The 21,407-nt window shown below is 35.3% G+C and overlaps 4 protein-coding genes across 7 annotated transcripts; 2 read left to right on the forward strand and 2 right to left on the reverse strand.

Annotated features, from left to right (window-relative positions):
- Window positions 1–231: 231 nt before the first annotated feature.
- snrnp25 (small nuclear ribonucleoprotein 25) lies at window positions 232–4,931 on the reverse strand. Its single transcript, XM_065254992.2, has 5 exons — window positions 4,513–4,931; window positions 4,280–4,370; window positions 4,090–4,195; window positions 3,939–4,013; window positions 232–538 (listed from the first exon to the last, which is right to left on the reverse strand). The coding sequence occupies exons 1-5, from the start codon at window positions 4,711–4,713 to the stop codon at window positions 481–483; spliced, it is 531 nt and encodes a 176-aa protein (XP_065111064.1). The 5' UTR covers window positions 4,714–4,931; the 3' UTR covers window positions 232–480.
- Window positions 4,932–5,115: 184 nt separating this feature from the next.
- Window positions 5,116–6,052, forward strand: polr3k (polymerase (RNA) III (DNA directed) polypeptide K). Its single transcript, XM_065255078.2, has 3 exons — window positions 5,116–5,345; window positions 5,452–5,539; window positions 5,632–6,052. Exons 1-3 carry the CDS (start codon window positions 5,235–5,237, stop codon window positions 5,757–5,759), a joined length of 327 nt encoding a protein of 108 aa, XP_065111150.1. The 5' UTR covers window positions 5,116–5,234; the 3' UTR covers window positions 5,760–6,052.
- A 561-nt stretch (window positions 6,053–6,613) lies between these two features.
- cdip1 (cell death-inducing p53 target 1) lies at window positions 6,614–13,125 on the reverse strand. Of its 4 annotated transcripts, none has more exons than XM_065254936.1 (5): window positions 12,987–13,125; window positions 10,052–10,190; window positions 8,838–8,948; window positions 8,401–8,668; window positions 6,614–8,221 (listed from the first exon to the last, which is right to left on the reverse strand). In XM_065254936.1, exons 2-5 carry the CDS (start codon window positions 10,134–10,136, stop codon window positions 8,110–8,112), a joined length of 576 nt encoding a protein of 191 aa, XP_065111008.1. In that variant the 5' UTR covers window positions 10,137–10,190; window positions 12,987–13,125; the 3' UTR covers window positions 6,614–8,109. The 4 variants fall into 4 exon arrangements, with proteins under 4 accessions (XP_065111008.1, XP_065110891.1, XP_065110953.1 ...); XM_065254819.1 differs by having other exon boundaries at window positions 8,784–8,948; XM_065254881.1 differs by having other exon boundaries at window positions 8,838–8,951.
- A 5,481-nt stretch (window positions 13,126–18,606) lies between these two features.
- Window positions 18,607–20,770, forward strand: LOC135735844 (intercellular adhesion molecule 2-like). Its single transcript, XM_065254497.2, has 5 exons — window positions 18,607–18,853; window positions 19,284–19,544; window positions 19,647–19,970; window positions 20,179–20,412; window positions 20,647–20,770. Exons 1-5 carry the CDS (start codon window positions 18,790–18,792, stop codon window positions 20,715–20,717), a joined length of 954 nt encoding a protein of 317 aa, XP_065110569.1. The 5' UTR covers window positions 18,607–18,789; the 3' UTR covers window positions 20,718–20,770.
- The last annotated feature ends 637 nt before the right edge of the window (window positions 20,771–21,407 follow it).

Below are 21,407 nucleotides of genomic sequence, written 5' to 3' on the forward strand. Positions count from 1 at the left end.
CTTATTGTATTTTTTGCCTAATATAAAATCAACATTAAATTCAAATATACAATAACACGCTACATTAGAATACAATAACACACTACATTAAAGCCCAACCAGGCACAGGAGTTGAAAATTAGCATTTGCTATAAACTTTTTATGCACCACTTTAGTGGCAATCTTGCTTTGACACTATGTTTGTTTGCATTGACAAATAAATAAAAATGAATCAATGAATTCAGACCCAGATGCGGTTTGTGGATGCCTCTTTATTTTTTCGTTATACATTTGCATGTTTTGAAAATGTAACAGTATATGAAAACCAAAAGGCCCTTACAAAAGAAAGGTGCTTTGAATATTATATAAGGTATTTTAGAAACTGATGAATAAGTCCTAAGAATGATCCAGAATGATGTTTCTGTGAATGACTGCCTGGGCTAAATCACTGAAAGTCCATGTCGAAATGACCCATACACAAGAACTCGCACCTATCCATGTTTATTTCTTCCTCAGTTTCTTCAAGAACGTCACTTCGTCTCGGTTTCTGATCCCGTAACTAAAAAAAAATGTGAGAAACAGAATAAGATTTGTTGTTTTTGCAAAAAAGTGATCATATGTAATTCTCTTTAATAGAATACACTGTAAAAAATTGTGCCGTTAAAAAACAGTAATCAACTGGCAGCTTGGTTGCCAGCAAGATAATGTTATTTTACGGTTCTGCCTCTGTTAAAATACAGTTCTACTTCGTTAATTTACAGCTCCCATATTTTAACAGTATGTTAATGTTATAATGCCCTGAAAGCAACTCACTTCATTTAGGAAACCAATTGCAGGATCCATTCAAGTTTATAAATATATATATATATATATATATTTATATGGTGGTGTTAGTATTATGAACTTAATACATTTAAGTCCATTGAACACAAATATTACTTCTAAAATTGAACTGCAAACATTTAAACTTTCACACAAATCTCATGTAGTTCACCATAAGCAAACTACAAAGTTACTGCTTTAAAATAAAACAACAGGCAGCATAACATCAATGATCTATTGCCCATCCTTGACCTAAACAACCACACTACTCTTCAGCACAATGGTAACCCAAAAACTGAGCCAAATCCTGACAAAACAAAACATTAAACACTAACCAATCTCTCACATTATCATCTTGTGTAAATCCCCTGATCAGTTTTTAATTTCACATGATTTAAAAAACAAAATACAATGACTTTTCTCTAATGTCTGTGTAAAATTAACATATTTCTGTATGCAAATTTGACTGTTAGGTTTTCTGTTTTTTAACAGCACATTCTGTTAAATAACAGTAATCAACTGGCAGCTTGGTTGCCAGCAAGATAATGTTTTTTTACGGTCTCCTTCAGACTGTTAAAAAACATTAGCATTCTGTGTTTTTATAACTTACATATTTAACCCTTTAAACCCCATCGCAAAATCCTTGGTGTCAAAAGAACACTGCTTAATGTGTCCACACTACAAAGAGTAAAAGAAACAGACCCAATGTTGAAGTTAATGAGATAATGAAGTGATGATTGAGTGATTAATGATGAACAGCTGCTGTTAACAAACACAATCACTGAATGAAAGATGAACAAGAACCGAATTAAAGAGAAAACAAGCAGAAACTCAACTTACAGACTTAGAAGAGACTCAAGACTTACTCAGATTTCCTAAGATCTCACAAGAAGAGCATCAAACAACTCCACAAACAGCATTACCATCTTCACTTATTACAAACCAGTTAGATTTTATTTTATATGTACATTAGCTCTTACTGAGAAATAAATCATACGGTGTGGTTTCCTAAACAGGTATTATCTTAAACCAGGAATAGTTTAATTAGGAAATTTAACAAGTTTTAACAAACATGCCTAACTAAAAACATTACTTGTGCATTTTCAGGCGAAACAAAGGGCACTGATGTATTTTAAGGTATGTCAGTGCAAGTTGTTTTGAGTTTGGACAGCTCTAGTCTATAGTCTAATAGTCTAATCACTAAATAATAGTTACCATTCTTGTGATCAGCGGTTGCTTTAGTAGGACTCTTGATCCTTGGGTTTGCCATTTGGTGTTATATTTATTCATGCTTATCAATGTGATTTGAAAGACATTGAATATGGCAAAAAAGTATAAATAAATTATTATCACTGACTAGTAACCTGACTAGTGTCATGAGTCAAAAGTAATGTACTGATTTATACAGAAGCTCATAAGTGATTAGATGGGTGTCAAGCCCATATAGTAGTCTTATAATGTGACAGAAACTGAGTGTTGATGTAGCCAGAGGAATCTTAAAAACATTGGGATTAAATGAAATAAAAATGCAAGCAAAATTCATACACAGACATCAAGAATCAGGCTATGAATCTCAACAATGGTGACTATCAAATGAAAAGCTTCATGCTGCAATGCATGCTAGGTATCTGCATAGTACAAAACTCATTAGGCCGATGAACTGTTTTTCCATTTTCTTCTGTCACCCTAGTTGAGAATCGTAGGCTGATTCTTGATGTCTGTGAGTGTCATCTGAGAATTGATTTCAAGTTTGCAAAAATCCATTTGTAGGCAACTCTGTCAAGCTATCAGATTACTGTAATAATAATAATTCTTGTAATGATTCTGATTAAAATATGTAAATACTTAGTCATAAACATTCCTAAGTATTATTAATTGTTATGATTCAGCTCCATGAATCTGGTAAAATAAACTACTGATCTACAATCACTCATCCAACCTCACAAGAGTCTATCATCTCTTGGGTTTTTTTGCCATAACAAACATGCATCATAAAGACACAGTTACTGTACAGCAACCAGACTGTAAACCAAGTCAAGAGCCCAACTAATGAAAACAGTGATCACAATAATGGTGACTTTAAAGAAAATGCTTGTAAAGTCTAGTAAACACCTGTTTGTTCTCAGTAAGAACTGTTGTAAATGTATAACAGAAATCAAGTCAAAGTGGTTTCTAAGTGAAGATGGTAATGGTGTTTGTGGAAATGTTTAATTCTCCTCTGGTGATATATGGAGAGATTTATTGTTGATGAGTTGATGTTCATCAAAGTCTTTGTGTCTGTAAGTGTTTCTGCTCATCTCTTCTCTTTTTTTTATTTCTCTTTTCTTTAGTGATTCTGTTTATTAGCAGCAGGTGTCCATCATTAACGCTTTAGTATCTGAACTCATTGACTTGATTTCAGGTGGATCATTAGGAAACTTATGTAGGGAATAGTGAATAAGGGTGTATGGTGTGATTTGGGACGCAGTCTTAAACGGTGGACTCTCAGGGCTGTAAATTCACATTATTCTGAGAACTGTTTTTTTACAGAATGCAGAATTTAACAGTATACTTCTGTTTTTGTTAAAAAACAGAATCATACTGTTAAATTTGGCTGTTTTTTAACAGCAATTTTTTACAGTGTACATTCAGAAAATACACGAAATGTGTATATAGTATTAAAAACTGTATAAAAATGTAAGGGTAAACTCCCCTTCCACTTGAGCAATAGCATGAAATCCTAATTTCTCATTTTAAAACGCTCAAAATGTCTTTAGTGCCAAGAGAGGTCAAACTAAACACCGACGATGCCTAAAGACATTTAGTGCTGAAAATTTATTTTTTTGTACATATTTCCTGTATTTTCTGTTTGTATCTTAATAAAATAGATTGAAAATTAAATATGAATGGACATTAAAACTTCTAAAACAACAAGTCTGGTGGTGGTGGCTTAAGACTTTTGCATAGTGCTGTATTTATGGTAGAAAAATTACAAGATTGATACTTCCTTAATATCCTAATACTATAATTCTTACCCACAAAATTTATTGTTGCCTATTGCTACAAGCATACACATAATACTTATGACTTTTTTTGTGGTCCAGGGTCACATATGTTCATCAAATACTTTTTTTTAACTCTTCAAATCTGTAACTCACTCCTTTAGCTTTCTTTTGTCATCTTCCATCTTTTCTCCATTGAAAACCAGGTGAAATGTTCTCCATACATATCTCCTTGAAAAAGAAAGTGGATTGGTCACAAGGATATATATATGTATAAACATAGATGAAGCTTGTACACGTGTCTCACCAGCTGATGTGCTTGACACCACCCTCTCGCTGTTGTTTGAGCTCCATATATCTGCAAATGGCCTTCTTCAGGTCCAACACCGTAGCAGACTGCACCACCACAATAGCTGAGGAGAATAAAGATTTAATTTTTTCATGCTCCATGACCAAATCCTGAGAACAAAATAAATCGTATCGCAAGAAAAACTCACGCATGACTTCTCCATCAGCTTTACAGACTCGAACAGTCATGGCTTGACCATACTCCAGAGCCACTTGAGAGTTCACCTCCTCCAATGTGACCTACATACATAGTTCAAATAGAAAATATGTTTATCTTTACAATGTGCGATTATCCAATTTCACTAAAGTTGTTACAGAATAAAGACAAATTAATAAACAAAATACACTCTATATGTAACTGTTACTTTGACTGATGACACACCTGAATCGGTAGGTCACAGAGTAAAGGGTCCTGCACCATCAGAGCGAGCCCTTCTTCAAATATGTCCAGAAATTCAGAGTGTGGCAACGCCTCCTCATCCTCCTCTTCTTCTTCTTGCTCCTCTGTTTTAATAACATCTACCAGAGTTTTCTCCTCTAGTTCTGCTTTATCGACATCCATTATGTTTGGACCTTCATCCATTTTCAGCTTTATATTCTGGACGTCCAAACTAATCGTTGTAAATCCATAAACCTGTTATAAAGGTAACTTTTTATGTTACGTGCACATAACGTCCCGTTGAACACAAGACCACGATGTGATCGTAGAAATATTGTTCGATAAAACCATAACACGACCTGCTGAGTTGTGTTGCAGCATTTTATATTTTTACAACCAGGCTGTCGGAACATTTTTTGTGACGGACCAATATTTAGTTCCGCGTGTAATATCGTTTCTATATTGTATATCTGCCATTATCTATAGAAATTATTCACATGCAAATAATAATTGTCTCACGTTTTAATATGACTATCACATGTCAACATTAACCTTCTCACTATTATTAACGTTTATTCGTATTAATATTTCGTTTCATGCCGAGCCGATAATAGTGTTACACATTGCCCGTCATGTGTTTCTCATCATAGCGAAAAGGCTGGAATAAGAAATAAAGAAACCCAATATTATTATTCTCTATACAGTTTTTTTACACAGGCTTAAAAATGCTTATGTTTTGTCCAACGTGTGGAAATGTGTTAATCGTGGAAGAGGGTCAGAGATGCTACAGATTCGCGTGCAATACATGTCCATACGTACACAATGTCACGAGGAAGGTAATGTAAAGATCATTACGACTCCCACTAGATTTCGAGACAGACTATGTAAACGAAAGTTTTATTGCTATTATTAATAATAATATGTGTGTTAAATATATCTCAGGTGAATAACAGAAAGTACCCTAAACTGAAAGAGGTTGATGACGTTCTCGGAGGCTCCGCTGCGTGGGAAAACGTGGATTCAACAGCAGGTAAAGCAGTGTATACAAATGTTATGTCTGTTCATTTTGATGGCATATAATTACTTCTCTTTTAATGTAAATTTTCACGTTATTCCTTGTAGAACCGTGTCCAAAATGTGAGCACCCAAGGGCTTTTTTCATGCAGATACAAACTAGATCTGCAGATGAACCCATGACAACTTTCTACAAGTGCTGTAATCTACAATGTGGACATCGGTGGAGGGACTAAATTATCAATTATATTTGAAAATTTCCCCCTTAATAATACATATGTTTAAATATATAGGATATAAAAATATATAGGATTTCATATAAGGTAAGGAGTTGAGAGCCAGGTATATACAATTAGAAACCTTGGATATCTTTGCACATACTTTTATCTTTATTTTACTATTATTAGTTCATTCACTAATCAGTTTTCATTTATTTATGTCTGATAACTGCATTGTTTACAGACAGTTTTGCAGTCTGACTTGGTGACGGAAACATGTTTTGTGCATAAATAAAAAGATCACTCGTAAAGATGTGATTTGTCCATTTATTTTCTCAAATAATCATAATTCATTGTTTTGTTTTACATATACATCATAGAGTTCAGTTTATAATGGCATGATGTGCCACAGACTATTCTCAAGGCATTTATCTACAGGTGCTGCATTCCAGTAACACAAGCTTGACATTAACTCTTGTCTGGCACAGCATCAAGTCACCTCACAAAGCATGTAGAGCATATTACTGTAGATTAAAGGGAGACAGCCCGGATTGTGCACGTAAACCCCGTGAACATGCATACACTGTTAGGAAAGATTGTTATTCAATGACTTGGATGTATGGAAAATACATATAAAATGTTATAGCTCACAGTTATGAAATGGTTTGAACTATTTCAGTCAGATAAAGTAAAATTTCTTTGTAGTGGAATTCTTCAAAGCAGAACATGATACAAAAGTTGTTTTCTGTGATGCCAAAATATTATTAAAAGATTCAGTGTTACCTCAAAAGGTATAGTTAAAGAAAACAATTATATATGATAACCAAAAGGGTTTATGCATATTTACAGAGAGAGAGAGAGAGAGAGAGAGAGAGAGAGAGAGGATTACATTTATTTCTTCATGGTTAATACTACAGGAAACATCTGATGGCCTTAATAACTGTAGTCAGATTGTCCAATAGAAAGCAATTAACGATTAACATTCAGTAATGCAATATTCATATATATATATATAGTGTCCAAGCACTTTTGAATCGTAGTACCACATATTTCAGACCAGACATTAATTTGTGTTTATAATTGGTATTTTGCAAACAGTTACTCTGTCCCAAGTACTGATTGCCCCAATTAGTAATGTACTTTTGGATAATTCAGACATTTTTGTAAAATGCATTTCCCCATAGCTCGGAATTAGTAGAAATGACAACGGTAAATGCAAAAAAAAAAAAAAAACATTTAGAGACAATCATCTCTAAATCCCTGTTGCACACAGCATTACGTGAACAGTTAATCCGCTTTGAGTACTGAAGCTCAATGTAGCAAACAGCAGAGCGTGACGTGTTGAGCTCAGAGCAATAAAGCGACATATAGTGCACTGTGAAAGATTACAGTGATGTCATGCATTGGCCTTTATCATGCTGGTGAATTCCAACAGTAAGAAACGTTTATAACCGGTACCAAAAATCTCTCCCTCTTTAGAGAAAACAACTTTACTGTGTTCAAGGAAATAAACAAAACCTGCTCATCAACGTTCCTGACCAAAATTAACACTACATAGAGATGCTTTGATTATTTACACATCAACATTATATCAGTCAAACTCATCTGTAAAATGGACGTAACTTACAGAAAACAGCTTTGATTCACAGTTTGAACATAAATGTGTCACATTTCACATACAGTATATGTAAATGAATAACATGGCATTAATACACTAAATGCACTAGTGAAATCTATATCAATATCCTATTACTACAAGGAGATTGAGATGTACATACATATCCCTTAGTAACATAAATAACACTGATGTATAATAATGCATGTTACACCGATAAGCACTTCAAATGGAGAGGGAAAACAAATACCAACAAAAGTTACGGGAAAATCCCTATTACATTTGCATAAGATTAGAGAATTTACGTAAGAAACTTATTTTTACACATAAAGACAATTACATTAAATAATAGTTTCAAATTATTATAACTAACTAGTAATATGTTAAAGAATAAAATGACAGTTTGTACAGCTACAATTAAACAACACTGACCTGAAGTGAACTTCGGTTTTGCTACTCATGAATATTCACGTATGAGCATTACAAATTTACCACTTCACATAATCTCTGAACTTAGAATTAAAATCCTAATAGTGCTTTAATGACACAGTTTTGCATATAAATATCTATCATGCCTTCCTTCAATGCCTGCTAGACAGCACATTATAGTTTCTGTACATTACGTGTAGGATGTGTTAGTAATATAAAGTGAGAAGCGACTAAAAACATGGGTTCGAACAGAGGGAAAAGAAAGTGAGTCGTCAACACCCACCAGACTGAGGTCACAGCACGATTGTTTTCAGCATATAACTGTTAGCATATGCGCTTGTATGTGTAAATATAACCCTTGCAGTTTGGGCAAGTATGCGTCACATCCTTCAGGTCATCAATCAAACAGGGGATCAAGCAACAGCCGAGATCACAACTGCAAGAAAAACATACGTATTGCGTCACCACAAGGTTTCTTTTTGACTTCACTGGTCGTAATAATGGGTATAACACCCTTGTGACATTACATCACCTTCAATTTACAAAATGTCACACTGGCTTCACATTTCAAAAGACCATGATGGCTGTGTATCAAATCATACTGTTCAAACTTACCCGACAAAGAAGCAGAACAAACAAAAAAGGGTGTTCATGAGGCCGATGTCATGGCTGATGCGGGTGACGATGGGCTGCTGGCAGTGTGGACACACGGTAGGCACTGGAGCTGACTGAAACATCTCCCCCTGCACAATGGTCACGGTGGTGGCTGCACCAGGTGCGCTGATGACCGTGGCCGTGTGACCCGAAGCAAAGTGACTGGGCCCTGGACCGTAGTGCTCTGTCATCATATGAGGAAAATGCCCAGGGGGAGGGTTGTAACCACCTGTGTGAGTATGATACACACAAAGGCTTTTAATAAAGTATCTATTATAGGACATATACTTCTTAATAACACACAGAGATTAATTGCACAGAATATGTTTGGCGGGCAGACCCACCAGGGGACATAGGCATAGGTACTGCCGCCATAGGCTTAGGCATTCCACTCTCACCAGGGACGTGCGGTGGAACATAGCCAGGCTGTATGGCTTCATATGGTGGAGGTCCATAATCTGGAGGCAGGGAGTGACTCTGTGGAGGTGCTGTCACTACTGGAGCACCGGCTGCTGGTGAAATACAGTTTAATGTCAAATGAAAGAAATCACAGATCTTTAGTATGCTACTCAAAATCAGGCCACCAGTGAGAATGCTTTTATTTAATACATTCTATTATTTATAATACAATATTTTAGGTATATAAAAGTGACATATCGTAATTACAAGATTTTAACATGAAACCAAGCTGAACCACTTCCAGCATGTTATTATTGTTACCTGGCTGATGCGCTTTCTGTGTTATGCAATAACAAACAGAAGCATTCAAATCTAATTTAATGTAATTATGTATTTTACAGCTGCCTACAATATTCTTTCACGCAGATTCATTTTGCAATTGTTACTATTGCTATAGAAATGCATAAGGTTGTGAACAGCTTCGATTAATTACTAAATGCTAAATATACTTTGTAGATTTTAGAAAATTATTCTAAGCAAAAGTTCTTTCTAAGAAAACTTTCTCCCCACCAGCATATTTTTTTTAAAGTTGCCATTTTTTATGACATTTTTAAGTTACTTACATTTATTTAAAAAACTTTCACATCTAACTTTAACAGCATTTTGCTTTGGTTTCTAACTTACATAATAGTCTGGTAACAACACTGGCATGTTTTGAGTGCCTTTCTATTGGTGCAACTTAAAGAAACATGCAGTGCTTTCCTAAAAAAAAGGCTTTTTTTCTTGTTTCATCAAATCTCTAAAAAAAGGTTGTGGGAAATGTGCTTTTATTCATGTCTCCATGGTTTCTTCAAACAACGTTTTGTAATTTTGTAAAAAATGATTGTGTGGTTTTCTTCAAAGCATTGTATATATCTGACCCTGCCTGTGAAAACCCATCTTAAGTCATTAAATCATAAAATACATGAAGTAAAGCACATTCTGTGAAAATATAACCTTCATATTTTTAATGTCAAAGATTGAAATCAAAGTGAAATCAAACTTTGATGCTTCAAATCTCATTATTAGATTATGAGACTTTATCTTAGATTTCACAGGCTCATATTTACTTATTTCTTTAGTGTTTGTCTGGAAAGCATATTAAAAAGAAAGTTTAAGTAAAAGAACTCTGAAAGCCCATACAGATGAGAAAAACATCCAGGAATTTATTTACCAGAAACTGGAGGTTGCCCATTTTTCTCCTCAAGAAGAGGGGCACTGGGGCCCCCTGGGTAAGGAGGAGGGGGGTCACTAGACATGTTGGTTCCCAGGAAGGGGGCCAAAGAAGGAAGCGTCGCTCACACAGCCTGTTTCTAAAGCAAACACAAACATGACTTATAGTTCAGTACCCATACAGTTGTAACCTGAGCTTCATCTCTTACTACCTGTGCTGAAGGGCCTTTCAAATATAACATTCAATTATTTCTAAGCAGATGCTCAATGTGTCTCAACATTCTTATGTAATAAAGAGCATAACCATTTTTCATTGGACTTTAAAGGAACACGGCGACTTTTTGGGAAATTAGCTTATTCACCGTATCCCCCAGAGTTAGTTAATTCCATACATACCTTTCCGATCTCTGTGCGTGCCGTAACTCTGTCTGATGCACCCACCGCTAGCCTAGCTTAGCACAAAGACTGGAAGTAAATGGCTCCAGCTAGCATACTGCTCCAAATAAGAGACAAAATAACGCCAACATTTTCCTATTTATATGTTGTGATTTGTATAGTCACATCGTGGACAAATAACAAGGTCATATGAGACAGAGACACATCATCTTTTAACCATATACCGTATAACAGTCATCTTTTAACCATATACATACTGGGAACTATATTCTCAAAAGGCGAAGCACTGTGTTTCACCTTCTGAGAATATAGTTCCCAGTATGTATATGGTTAAAAGATGACTGCATCTCATATGACCTATTTGTACACGGAACGTGTGACTATACAAATCTCAACATATAAATAAGAAAATGTTGGCGTTATTTTGTCACTTACTGGGAGCAGTATGCTAGCTGGAGCCATTTACTTCCAGTCTTTGTGCTAAGCTAGGCTAGCGGTGGGTATGTCAGACAGAGTAACGGCATGCACGGAGATGAAAAAGGTATGTGTGGGCTCATCTAACTCTGGGGGATACGGTGAATAAGCTAAATTCCCAAAAAGTCGGCATCCTACTTTAAACCTAAATTGTCAGTAGGGAAAACCACATGGCTCTTAGTTACATAAATAAGTCAGAACACACTAGGTAATTCATATATAATGCATAATCCTTATGACATAGGCTGTCAAGCTGCCTAAGAAATAAAACTAAGAAATATAAACAAATATCAGACTATGCAATAGCATAAGAAATGTAACCTCCACAATAAAGACCAATGTTTTATAAATAAACAACAAACTTGTGAGGTTTAGTATCTTGGGTTTCAAGTAGATGTGTTTTGAAGGTAAGACGGTAAAATACCAGCTAACAAATAAGCTGGTAGCTGGTTTTAGCTGGTTTAAGGTGGCAGTAGATAGTTTAAGATGGTCCTCCCAGCCTGGCAAAGCTGGTCAAGCTGGTGAATCAGCTGGTCTTCCAGCCTGACCAGCTAAGTCCAGCTAGACCAGCTTAAAAAGTGACCAAAACATAGCTAGACCAGCTTAAAAGTGACAAAAACACAGCAAGACCCACTTGTTACAGCATCAAAACCAGCTAAAACCAAGCTGGGAGACCAGCTAAAACCATCTCACCAGCTTATGCTGATCTTAGCTGGATTTTTCAGTAGGGATGGCAGAACTTTCTTGGAAACTCCAAAAAGTGGGTCAAGCCTAACCAGATATCATGCATTTGTTATTGTAAAAATGTGTCCTTTCACTGAAAAGAAAAGGGAAAATAAATGCAAATGGTGAAGGAGGAAAATGCCGAAGCTCATTTGGAAGTCAAATAAACGTGTATACACAATAACTGAGAAGTCTATGACTTTATCTGCCCATAATACACTTTAATAATCTCCATGATATGATCAAATAACTCCACAAATACAGCTGGGTAAACACAACCACCACAAATATTACCTACACATGCAAACATTCAACCTTAGCTAGCCATCATAGCTATTTTTATTATTTATATAATGACGTGGTTCATTGAGGTGTGACCCTTACATGGCTTAAATAAGCAGGGGCTGTGTCACCAACATGATTGAGACAACTAGTTACATGTCAACTTGCATTGCAAATGTTATTTACCTATAATAACTCATAGCCAATGAGAATAAAGCAAGAAATGCAAATTTAAAGGCATGTGACTACTACTAAATTTAGAACATGTATATATTGTGTGTGTGCTTTCTGTCTTTGAGTTTATGTAGTCAGGGTAACAAATGGATTTAAGTGCACGAGCACTGTTACTGCAAAGATGGGAAGCTACAATGCATCAGTTGTTGTTGATGTCCACGTATCTGTATGAGATTGACGAGTCATTATTGGGGCGTTTAAGGCGTGTGTTCTCGTCTTTTCTAGAGTGTTGTGGATGTGGATTAACCAACCTGAGTTTCATCCCAACCAGCACTGATTACATAACTTATCGAACTTTAATTTTTCCAATATCACTTCATTTGTGTTTAATTTATCATTTACCACAGCATTGGTATAAGAAGCCATTTAAATGGACATTTGAGTCATGGCCTCATCATCACATAGAGATGACATCAGAAAAGCAGACAATTACTACTTAGGCTAAACTTCTAAAAATACTCCAAGTTCTTCACACAAGTTCCCAAATATAGCACACAAGTGTGGTGACCATATCGCTTTCATGTCGTCTTCATTCATCCCAGTAAAACCAACAACGAGCTTCATTAGCTAACAGCTTACTGCCGTTGACGCACATTAGCATAACAAAACTGAAGTATGGTGAAATTAAAGCTGTCTATTCTTAAAATCGTACACGGGTAAAACAAGCAAAGACTGATATATATGCATAGCGATTAACATCATCCAGCGATCGTACTTGTCAATGATGCGAATAACGTTACAGGCCCAAGGCAAAACACTTGCTCCAGTAATGCTACCATGACAACGCTCTCAATCGCATAATAATAGCGCGCGCAACGTGCCGTTACCTTTTGTATCCTTATGTTAATGAAACTCGAAGAACTTTTCCAGGGTTTTTGGATCATACGTTAACGTCCGTGTCCACACTTTTCCAATAACATCCGCTGCTGGGTGGGATTTGAGGTAAACATGGAAGAAAGGAGGCGGATAAGATCCATGTGGAATTCCTACTATGGCTAAGGATAAGCTCATGAATATTAATTTGGTAACGTAATTTGACGCTCAAGAAAACGTCAGCAGTACGTAATAAATATTCATGCGCCACGGTTTGCTGTTGTAGGATTCGCAAAGTTGTGAGCCTTATTAAAAGTGTGCTCCGTTATCTCTTTTTAATGTCCCAATTTATTTGTGTTGTATAAATGCGTATGATGCATAGTATAAATAAGATTTTTGTTTAGTAACAGATGACAATAAACACAGTCACAGAAATTATATTTTATGTTGCAATCCATAACGTTTTTTGGTAAAACAAAAATCAGTTATTCATCAAGTGAACAATCAGCGTTCAAAACTGTCTCCTTACTTTACCACAATTCACAAAGGTATTCTTATAATTATCATTAATAAGTTGAGCTGTCAGTTTTTTTACTACACATAGATTTGAGTATGTAATATAACCCGCAATTCTTCAAAACAGAGAAGCAAAAGTTACACATTGCAGCTTTAACAATTTGTTAACAAACATTTTTAATTTTAAATTTTTTTAAATTTTATTTTATTTTGCATTTCGTTACATTACTTTATGTATTATTTCCATTTGAACTACAGGAGAAAGTTGGTCTCAATTTCACTGTAACTTTAGACTATTAAAAATTGATATGTGTGTGTGCAGTGTTTAATTTCGCTAATGTGCTACTGAGACGATAACAGTTAATGATTCAAGGACTTCATATTCACCAGTCAGTCGAAGGGCATGCAGTAAATATGTTTTATAATCAGGATTTATCAAATGTAGAATTTTTTTTTCTGAATGATAGAGGATTAGGGCCTAGCTATAATAAGATTAAATGTGAGATTTAGGCTAACTAATAGTGTTTTGTGAAAAAAATCTAAATAACTACAACAACATTATTATATTTCGAAATTAAAAAGTATTGAGAATAAATAAATAAATTTTGAGATTAAAGTTGTGATATTTAAATAGCCTAGGTCAAAATTAATTTACGAAAATAAAGTCATAGCAATAAGAGAGCAAAGTCTTAATATTTTGACAATAAAGTCAACATTACACAAACAAAGTTGTGATATTTTGAGAAAATAGTCAAAATAATGAAAATAAGGTAGTAAAAGCAGAGATGTTTTTATTTTTATATTTTTGCTTAGACTAATCCTCCTTTGTACTTCCACACTCTTCCAAAGAATATGGAGTGTCCATCTGAGAGGTTGACTTATTAGGGCCAATCCTTGACACTTTCTACAACCCCAAATCAGAAAAAGTTGGGACACTGTAGAAATTGTGAGTAAAAAAGCAATGGAATAATTTACTAATCTCATAAACTTATATTTTATTTACAATAGAATATAAATAACATATCAAATGTTGAAAGTGAGAAATTTTGAAATGTCATGCCAAATATCGGCTCATTTTGGATTTCATGAGAGCTACACATTAGAAAATTTAAATGTACATATAAGGAACAGTTGAATGACCAATTTGCAACTTATTAGGTCAATTGGCAACATGATTGGGTATAAAAAAGCCTGTCAGTGTGGCAGTGTCTGTCAGAAGTCAAGATGGGCAGAGAATCACTAATTCCCCCAATGATGCGGCACAGGGCCGGAGTGGGGCCACTTTTCAGCCCGGGAGTTTCAGGCCCAAGACCGGCCCACTTTTTCCATAGTGTTATTCCAAATTAGCACCTTGTTCAAATTGGATAAATAAAGCAACAGTTCAGCTCTTACTATAGTTTTTATGAATACCATGGTTCAACAAATAAGTTAAAAGTTAAATAATATTTCACTTAAGATGAGAAGTTAACAAAAATATTGCTCTACACTCTATAAAAGGCTGGATTATTTTTTACCCATAATGGATAAATATTGGACAGAACACATGCTGGGTTAAAAATAACCCAATGTTGGGTTGTTGTTATGCAAACGTGGATTATAATAACCCAACAGTTGGGTTACCAACCCAGCATTGGGTCAATTTTAACCCAGCAGCATGTTCTGTCCAATATTTACCCATTATGGATCAAAAATAACCCAGCCCTTTTTAGAGTCTATTCCACAAGGAAAGGTTGATCAATTATTAGCATTGCTAATGCTATGAGGGCTATGATTAATCAGATGCAAATAGAAATATAAAACCCAGTCCTAATTAAAAAAGAAAACAATTTGACAAAAATATTGAAACCACTATTGGGTAAATATATAGCATAACAAGTGATTTATAAGCTTTTTTAGGCTGGTCATTTTTGATTGGGAACTCAAAAGGTGTTATAGGGTTCTGAACACAACCTGAGGGTTAAATAACTTTAATTCATATTGTTTTCTCATGGCCTCCTCATTTTCTGCAGGGAACTGGCTTATCTGCTGCTCAGAATCTGCTTGCATAATATTTGCAAAGTCTATGAATCGCCATGTATACTGTACACAAAAGGCTAATATTTTAACTAAAAAAAATATTGGCTTGTAAATAGTTTGACAACAGTATTAGCCAAATAATTACGTTGCTAATGCAAAACATTACTAGGCTTATTTCTCTTTAAGTTATCTGTTGTCACTTTTGTTTGTTCTCTTGAAAATAAATCTGTAAGGTTGGCACATTTGGCAGCATCCTCCTCCAATGCCTTTTATCTTCAACCTGTTTTTTTACGCCCTCCTCCTCTCAGACGCCTATCGTTAAGGTAGGGCCGGCCAAGCCTACCGGAGAAAAGTTTTGGAGAAGACGTGCTATGGACCGAACCAACTCTATGGGAGGAAAGGGGAAAACTCCCTCACATGGTACAACCCATGCAGAGGCTGCGCGCTGCAGTGTCAATGCAAAACATGTGAAGTGTCATTTAAGAGAAGATAGACTCACTAACGTGACAAATGTAAAAAAAAAAAAACTCGACCGGCCCAAAAGTGAAGCGGCGCACTGGGAATTCTCCCGATTACCCACCCCGGGCCTGCTGCGGCAAAAAATAGTTTCTCAGAGAAAAATTGCAAAGAGTTTGAAGTTATCATCATCTACAGTGCATAATATCATCCAAAGATTCAGAGAGTCTGGAACAATCTCCGTGCGTAAGGGTCAAGGCCAGAAAACCATACTTGATGTCCGTGATCTTCGGGCCCTTAGACGGCACTGCATCACATACAGGAATGCTACTGTAATGGAAATCATAACATGGATTCTGGAATACTTCCAGAAAACATTTTCGGTGAACACAATCCACCGTGTCATTCGCCGTTGCCAGCTAAAACTCTATAGGTCAAACAAGAAGCTAAATGTGATCCAGAAGCGCAGGCGTTTTCTCTGGGCCAAGGCTCATTTAAAATGGACTTTGGCAAAGTGGAAAACTGTTCTGTGGTCAGACGAATCAAAATTTGAAGTTCTTTTTGGAAAACTGGGACGCCATTTCATCCGGACTAAAGAGGACAATGACATCCCAAGTTGTTATTAGCACTCATTTCAGAAACCTGCATCTCTGATGGTTTGGGATTGTTTATCCAAGTTTTAGAGCAACATATGCTCCCATTCAGACGTTGTCTCTTTCAGGGAAGACCTTGCATTTTCCAACATGACAATGCCAGACCACATACAGTACTGCATCAATTACAACGTCAAGACTGCGTAAAAGAATCTGATTTCTGATCTGAGTACTGAAATAGCCAGCCTGCAGTCCAGATCTGTCACCAACAGAAAACATTTGGCGCATCATAAAGAGGAAGATGCAACAAAGAAGACCTAAGACAGTTGAGAAACTAGAAGCCTGTTTTAGACAAGAATGGGACAACATTCCTATTCCTAAACATTGGTCCACCTCCAGCTGTTCCTTATATGTACATTTAACTTTTCCAGCCTCTTATTGCTACCTGTCCCAACTTTTTTTGAAATGTTTAGCTCTCATGAAATCCAAAATGAGCCAATATTTGGCATGACATTTCAAAATGTCTAACTTTCTACATTTGATATGTTATCTATATTCTATTGTGAATAAAATATAAGTTTATGAGATTTGTAAATTATTCCATTCCTTTTTTACTCACAATTTCTACAGTGTCTCAACTTTTTCTCATTTGGGCTTGTATTATATGACACTACATTAAGAGACCTATTGTGTTTATTTTTTGTTCAAAAGTTCTATCACTAAATCTGCAGATATGACTTCATTTAAATAGTTAAATTACAGGATAATCACTAATAGTTTTTTAAAATAAGAGACCTCTTGCAAATGACACCTAATTCATTTAACAAACAGTGTAACAGAAATAAAATTTGCAGGACTGCAGCACTCCAGGACCGACGTTGCCTACCCCTGGCTACTTAAATGAGACTGCACATGGCCCATTAATGTGATCTCCAAAGGACGCAACCTACAAAATAAATGAGCCACAGATTGAGTTATAAAAATCCACATGAGTGGGTTTGTAATAAGTAAAAAACAAAAACATTACAAATGTAAAATGTAACAGATAAACTAATGGCTTGATGCTTTCCACAATCCCCTCCTGTCTGGCAACCCACGTGAGCACTGAGTCTGAGGAGGAGAGGGCAGTGAAAAAAATTGTCTCCAATATTTTGAATAAAGACTGCGGTACCAAGTTCAACCTCAAGATGTCAATATAACACACTGCATCTTTAAATACATTGTGGAGCTTTATTTATTTATTTTTTTTATTTTTTATTTTTTTATGTTTTATTTTTTTATTAACTTGAAATCACATTACATCAATACTCATAATAACATACAAAATAGAAATTACAATCAGACAATACAAACAAAGAAATAAAAAGTAAAAATATACAAATTAAGTATAAAAAAGAAAATAAAATAAGGGCATGAGATCATCATACAAATAACGTAAAAGCTTCACATAAGGACCTAGTGCATTTTGCTTTATTATTTTTCAATCCAAGAAGTAACTCTACATAATGTTTCATATCTATCTGAAATAACAAAAAGTTAGGTTTTCCTTTAGCCCATTTTTGTTTATGTATATGCTATTTTCCCATAATCAATAAAAGATTAACAACAAAAGTCTCATTTGGTGGCAATTTTTCTCTATTAAAATAAAAAAATACATCTTTCTCAAAAAGGTAAACTTTAATACCAAAACACTTATAAAGGAGGCCTTCCAATTCTATCCAAAACATTTTGCTATATATACAATTGAAAAATAAGTGTACAACATCCTCCTTTTCTGTCCCACAAAAATCACATCTGACATCAGCATCATCATTAAACCTAAGAAAAAGTGTTTTAACAGGGTACACCAAATGAAGTATTTTAAAATGCACTTCTCTCACCTTATAACCATGCATATTTCCATTCAATGCACTCAAATTTAGAATGCCAAAATGTTCTAGAAAACATTGTGGAGCTTTATTGCTGGCCCGGGACTCCGAAACGTGACGCTAGACGAAACAAACTGTGATTGGTTGTTTGACATGTCGGTCAAACAGCTCGTGGGCGGGCCTTGTCCCGAAAAAGCAGCAAAAAACTTCTCCGTTAAAGGCTGGGTGGGGTTTGTTCTTGCATAACTTCTTTCTTAAGTTAAATCTAAACAGTTACAGATCTCAGTGGAGTGAAGATACGTTGTATGAAGATACACTGAGTGATCTTTCATATTCACTTTTAGACTGAAAATCTAAACAGACAGAACATGCTTCAAAGTTTGTTTGGACTTTTTTATCTATCTGCGCTTTCTCAGTTCGTGACTCTCACAGGTTTGTATATTGACATAAATTCATTTTTTTTTATAAACAGCTGGTGGTATCAGTAAACTTTTTATAGTAAAATTTACGATTCATATTTTAAGGCTTTCACAGAGATAGCTGAGCTAAAGCCAGGACTAGATATTTAAATTAAGATCTTTTATAAACATTCTTTAGAAGAAAAAAAACACATTACTGGTGTTTATCTTGAGACAAATCCATGGCATTGGAATATTTTAAGATCTGTCAGTGCAAGATATTTTCATTTCAGACAGCTCATGTGTTTTAGTCTAGGATACAGCATTGTTTGTGAAACCAGAACTTGTTCCAAGCATTTCTCAGTAACTGTGTATTGCATTAACATAACTGAACTTAAAAAGTATCATCAAAGTATTTTTTGAGTACTGTGATTATAAAACATCACACTTTATTCTTTAAAAAGGTACACAAGCTGAATGTCCTATAAAGCTCAAGCCACAGAGTGTTGTTGTGGAGTACGGCAGCTCTGTTTCAGTGGATTGTAGCACTGATGTCACACATGATGGGATTGGCTGGGAAGCCGCTGTAGGATCAGTACCCTTGACCAGAGACAAACTGGTCACCTGGAGAGTGTCTAACCTGAGAAAATGGGACATTCGGCCAGTGTGCAATATAAACTACAACAAGGAACAATGTTCAACTTTACTCCCTGTCACCATTTACAGTGAGTTTCCTTGCTTTTGTCATTATTTTGATTCTCTGAAATACAGAATATAATATCTACATTCATTGATGTAAAATCAGGTTTTAAAATCTTTTTTTGCAGAGATTCCAGATAATGTCTCCATCAACACACTGAATCGACCAATGACTGAGGGATCACGGTATGAGTTCCAGTGTGATATTGTGAATGTGGCTCCTGTTAAGAGTCTCATTGTGAAATGGTTTAGAGGAGAGACAGAGGTGTATAGTGAGACCTTCAATGACACCATCAAGACTCCAGTGAATCAAACATCTACAATCGGATTCATTGTAGACAGAGATGATGATGGAGCTCAGTACAGATGTGAAGCAGAACTGGAACTGGGAGCAGATGGACCTCAACCTCCGCTTAAAGTGACATCAAAACCTTTTCAGATTACAGTATTGTGTAAGTATAATCAATGCTTAACTTGAATGATTTTTTTCACATGCAGCCAATGTAATTAAGTTTTGGAATGGTGATTGATAACTGTTATACTATATGCATTAATTAGCTACTATATAATGTATTTCTGCAATGGCTATGATTAGTGAATGAATTAATACTACAGTATAAAACCCAGTGATAGATAGAAGTTAATTTCTGTCCTCCCCAGATTCACCAAAACGCATTAAAGTAGTGGACATCATCAAGAAAACCAATGGAGAGGTCACTCTGAACTGTACAGAACCAGCAAATCCCCCTGCTACTTATTCCTGGTCCTCAGAGCATTTGACAGGGCCAATAAATTCATCAGTGCTCTCAACCTCTACTCTAGGAAACTACATGTGCACTGCTACAAACCCTTTAAGCACTCTCACCAGAATGTTTATTGTCATGAATTTTGCAGGTGTGTTAAATAAAAAAAATAGAAAGGTTCACAGAAGTAAAATCATTGATGCTGATATTATTTCTTACCTTTTACATTATATTTTACACCGTGATGTGTAAAGGTCCTACTGAAAGTGTATGGCCTGAATGTTATTGATTTTTGTTTCTATCAAAGATAGATTAACTATCAGAGTTTTCTTCTAGGAGTGTAGACAAAACATTTGTGAAATAATTTTCTGTTTTTCTTTCACAGGAAGTCTCCACGCGTTCATGGGTTATCTTATTTTCATACCGCTGCTGGTTGCTTTAGGGATTGTCATGTGAGGAAAATACAAAGTAATGGTCCTGAAAGTTTTTAAATAAATGATAAAAAAGAATTATAATGATTTATTCTGTAAATCGCTCGTTTGATATGCATGCATTTATTTTTATTATAGAGATTCACTTTCTTGCTTTAAGATCAGTTACTGTTTTGCATTGAAATCATATGAATGTGTAACACTGTAGCAATTATTCATGACACATGCAATGTATTGCATCATTTTTCTGTTCCTTATATCAACCCACCATGTCAGGAGTTTGGTCCATCCTTGCCCCACCAGAGCCGTTGTGAAAAAGAGTTGTGACACACTTTGATCTTGCTGCTATGAATCACGGCGATTCAACAAAATGTCATGAAATGAATCAAAACTTATCATTAGGTGCCATTTACAGCAATAATTAGATTTTTTTATCTTGAACAGATAAATTAGTCTAGTAGATGTCATAACTCCAACATGTATGTGACGTCATTAAATATTTTGTTGAACTAACGTGATTCGAACAACAGATGTGCAATACAGTTACCATGTTTTCAGGTAGCAGTCATGACGTTTCTCCAATGATACATCATAAGCAGAGAGTTGTATGAGAAATGCACTTCTGAATTGGTTTAAAAGCACAATATGTATTTTTCGTAGCTAGAGGACGCTTATCCAGACTACTCGGAATTTGTATATTATGTCGTATGTTATA

The sequence above is a fragment of the Paramisgurnus dabryanus genome, chromosome 3 (assembly GCF_030506205.2).
Source record: "Paramisgurnus dabryanus chromosome 3, PD_genome_1.1, whole genome shotgun sequence".
NCBI classification, from domain to species: Eukaryota; Metazoa; Chordata; class Actinopteri; order Cypriniformes; family Cobitidae; genus Paramisgurnus; species Paramisgurnus dabryanus.

Bases quoted from the DNA above. Each gene is read 5' to 3' on its own strand.
- cdip1 (XM_065254734.1), bottom strand. From the start codon at position 10,136: ATGTCTAGTGACCCCCCTCCTCCTTACCCAGGGGGCCCCAGTGCCCCT. The intron at 8,952-10,051 runs GTAAATAAATTC...GTATTTCACCAG, and splicing joins TGGGCAACCTCCAGTTTCTG to CAGCCGGTGCTCCAGTAGTG. The intron at 8,222-8,400 runs GTAAGTTTGAAC...TTTTTCTTGCAG, and splicing joins TTGTTCTGCTTCTTTGTCGG to TTGTGATCTCGGCTGTTGCT.
- LOC135735844 (XM_065254497.2), top strand. From the start codon at position 18,790: ATGCTTCAAAGTTTGTTTGGACTTTTTTATCTATCTGCGCTTTCTCAG. The intron at 19,545-19,646 runs GTGAGTTTCCTT...CTTTTTTTGCAG, and splicing joins ACTCCCTGTCACCATTTACA to AGATTCCAGATAATGTCTCC. The intron at 19,971-20,178 runs GTAAGTATAATC...TGTCCTCCCCAG, and splicing joins TTTTCAGATTACAGTATTGT to ATTCACCAAAACGCATTAAA.
- polr3k (XM_065255078.2), top strand. From the start codon at position 5,235: ATGCTTATGTTTTGTCCAACGTGTGGAAATGTGTTAATCGTGGAAGAG. The intron at 5,346-5,451 runs GTAATGTAAAGA...AATATATCTCAG, and splicing joins TACACAATGTCACGAGGAAG to GTGAATAACAGAAAGTACCC. The intron at 5,540-5,631 runs GTAAAGCAGTGT...TATTCCTTGTAG, and splicing joins AAACGTGGATTCAACAGCAG to AACCGTGTCCAAAATGTGAG.
- snrnp25 (XM_065254992.2), bottom strand. From the start codon at position 4,713: ATGGATGAAGGTCCAAACATAATGGATGTCGATAAAGCAGAACTAGAG. The intron at 4,371-4,512 runs GTGTGTCATCAG...CTATGTATGTAG, and splicing joins TCTGTGACCTACCGATTCAG to GTCACATTGGAGGAGGTGAA. The intron at 4,014-4,089 runs GTGAGACACGTG...TTCTTTTTCAAG, and splicing joins GGTGTCAAGCACATCAGCTG to GAGATATGTATGGAGAACAT.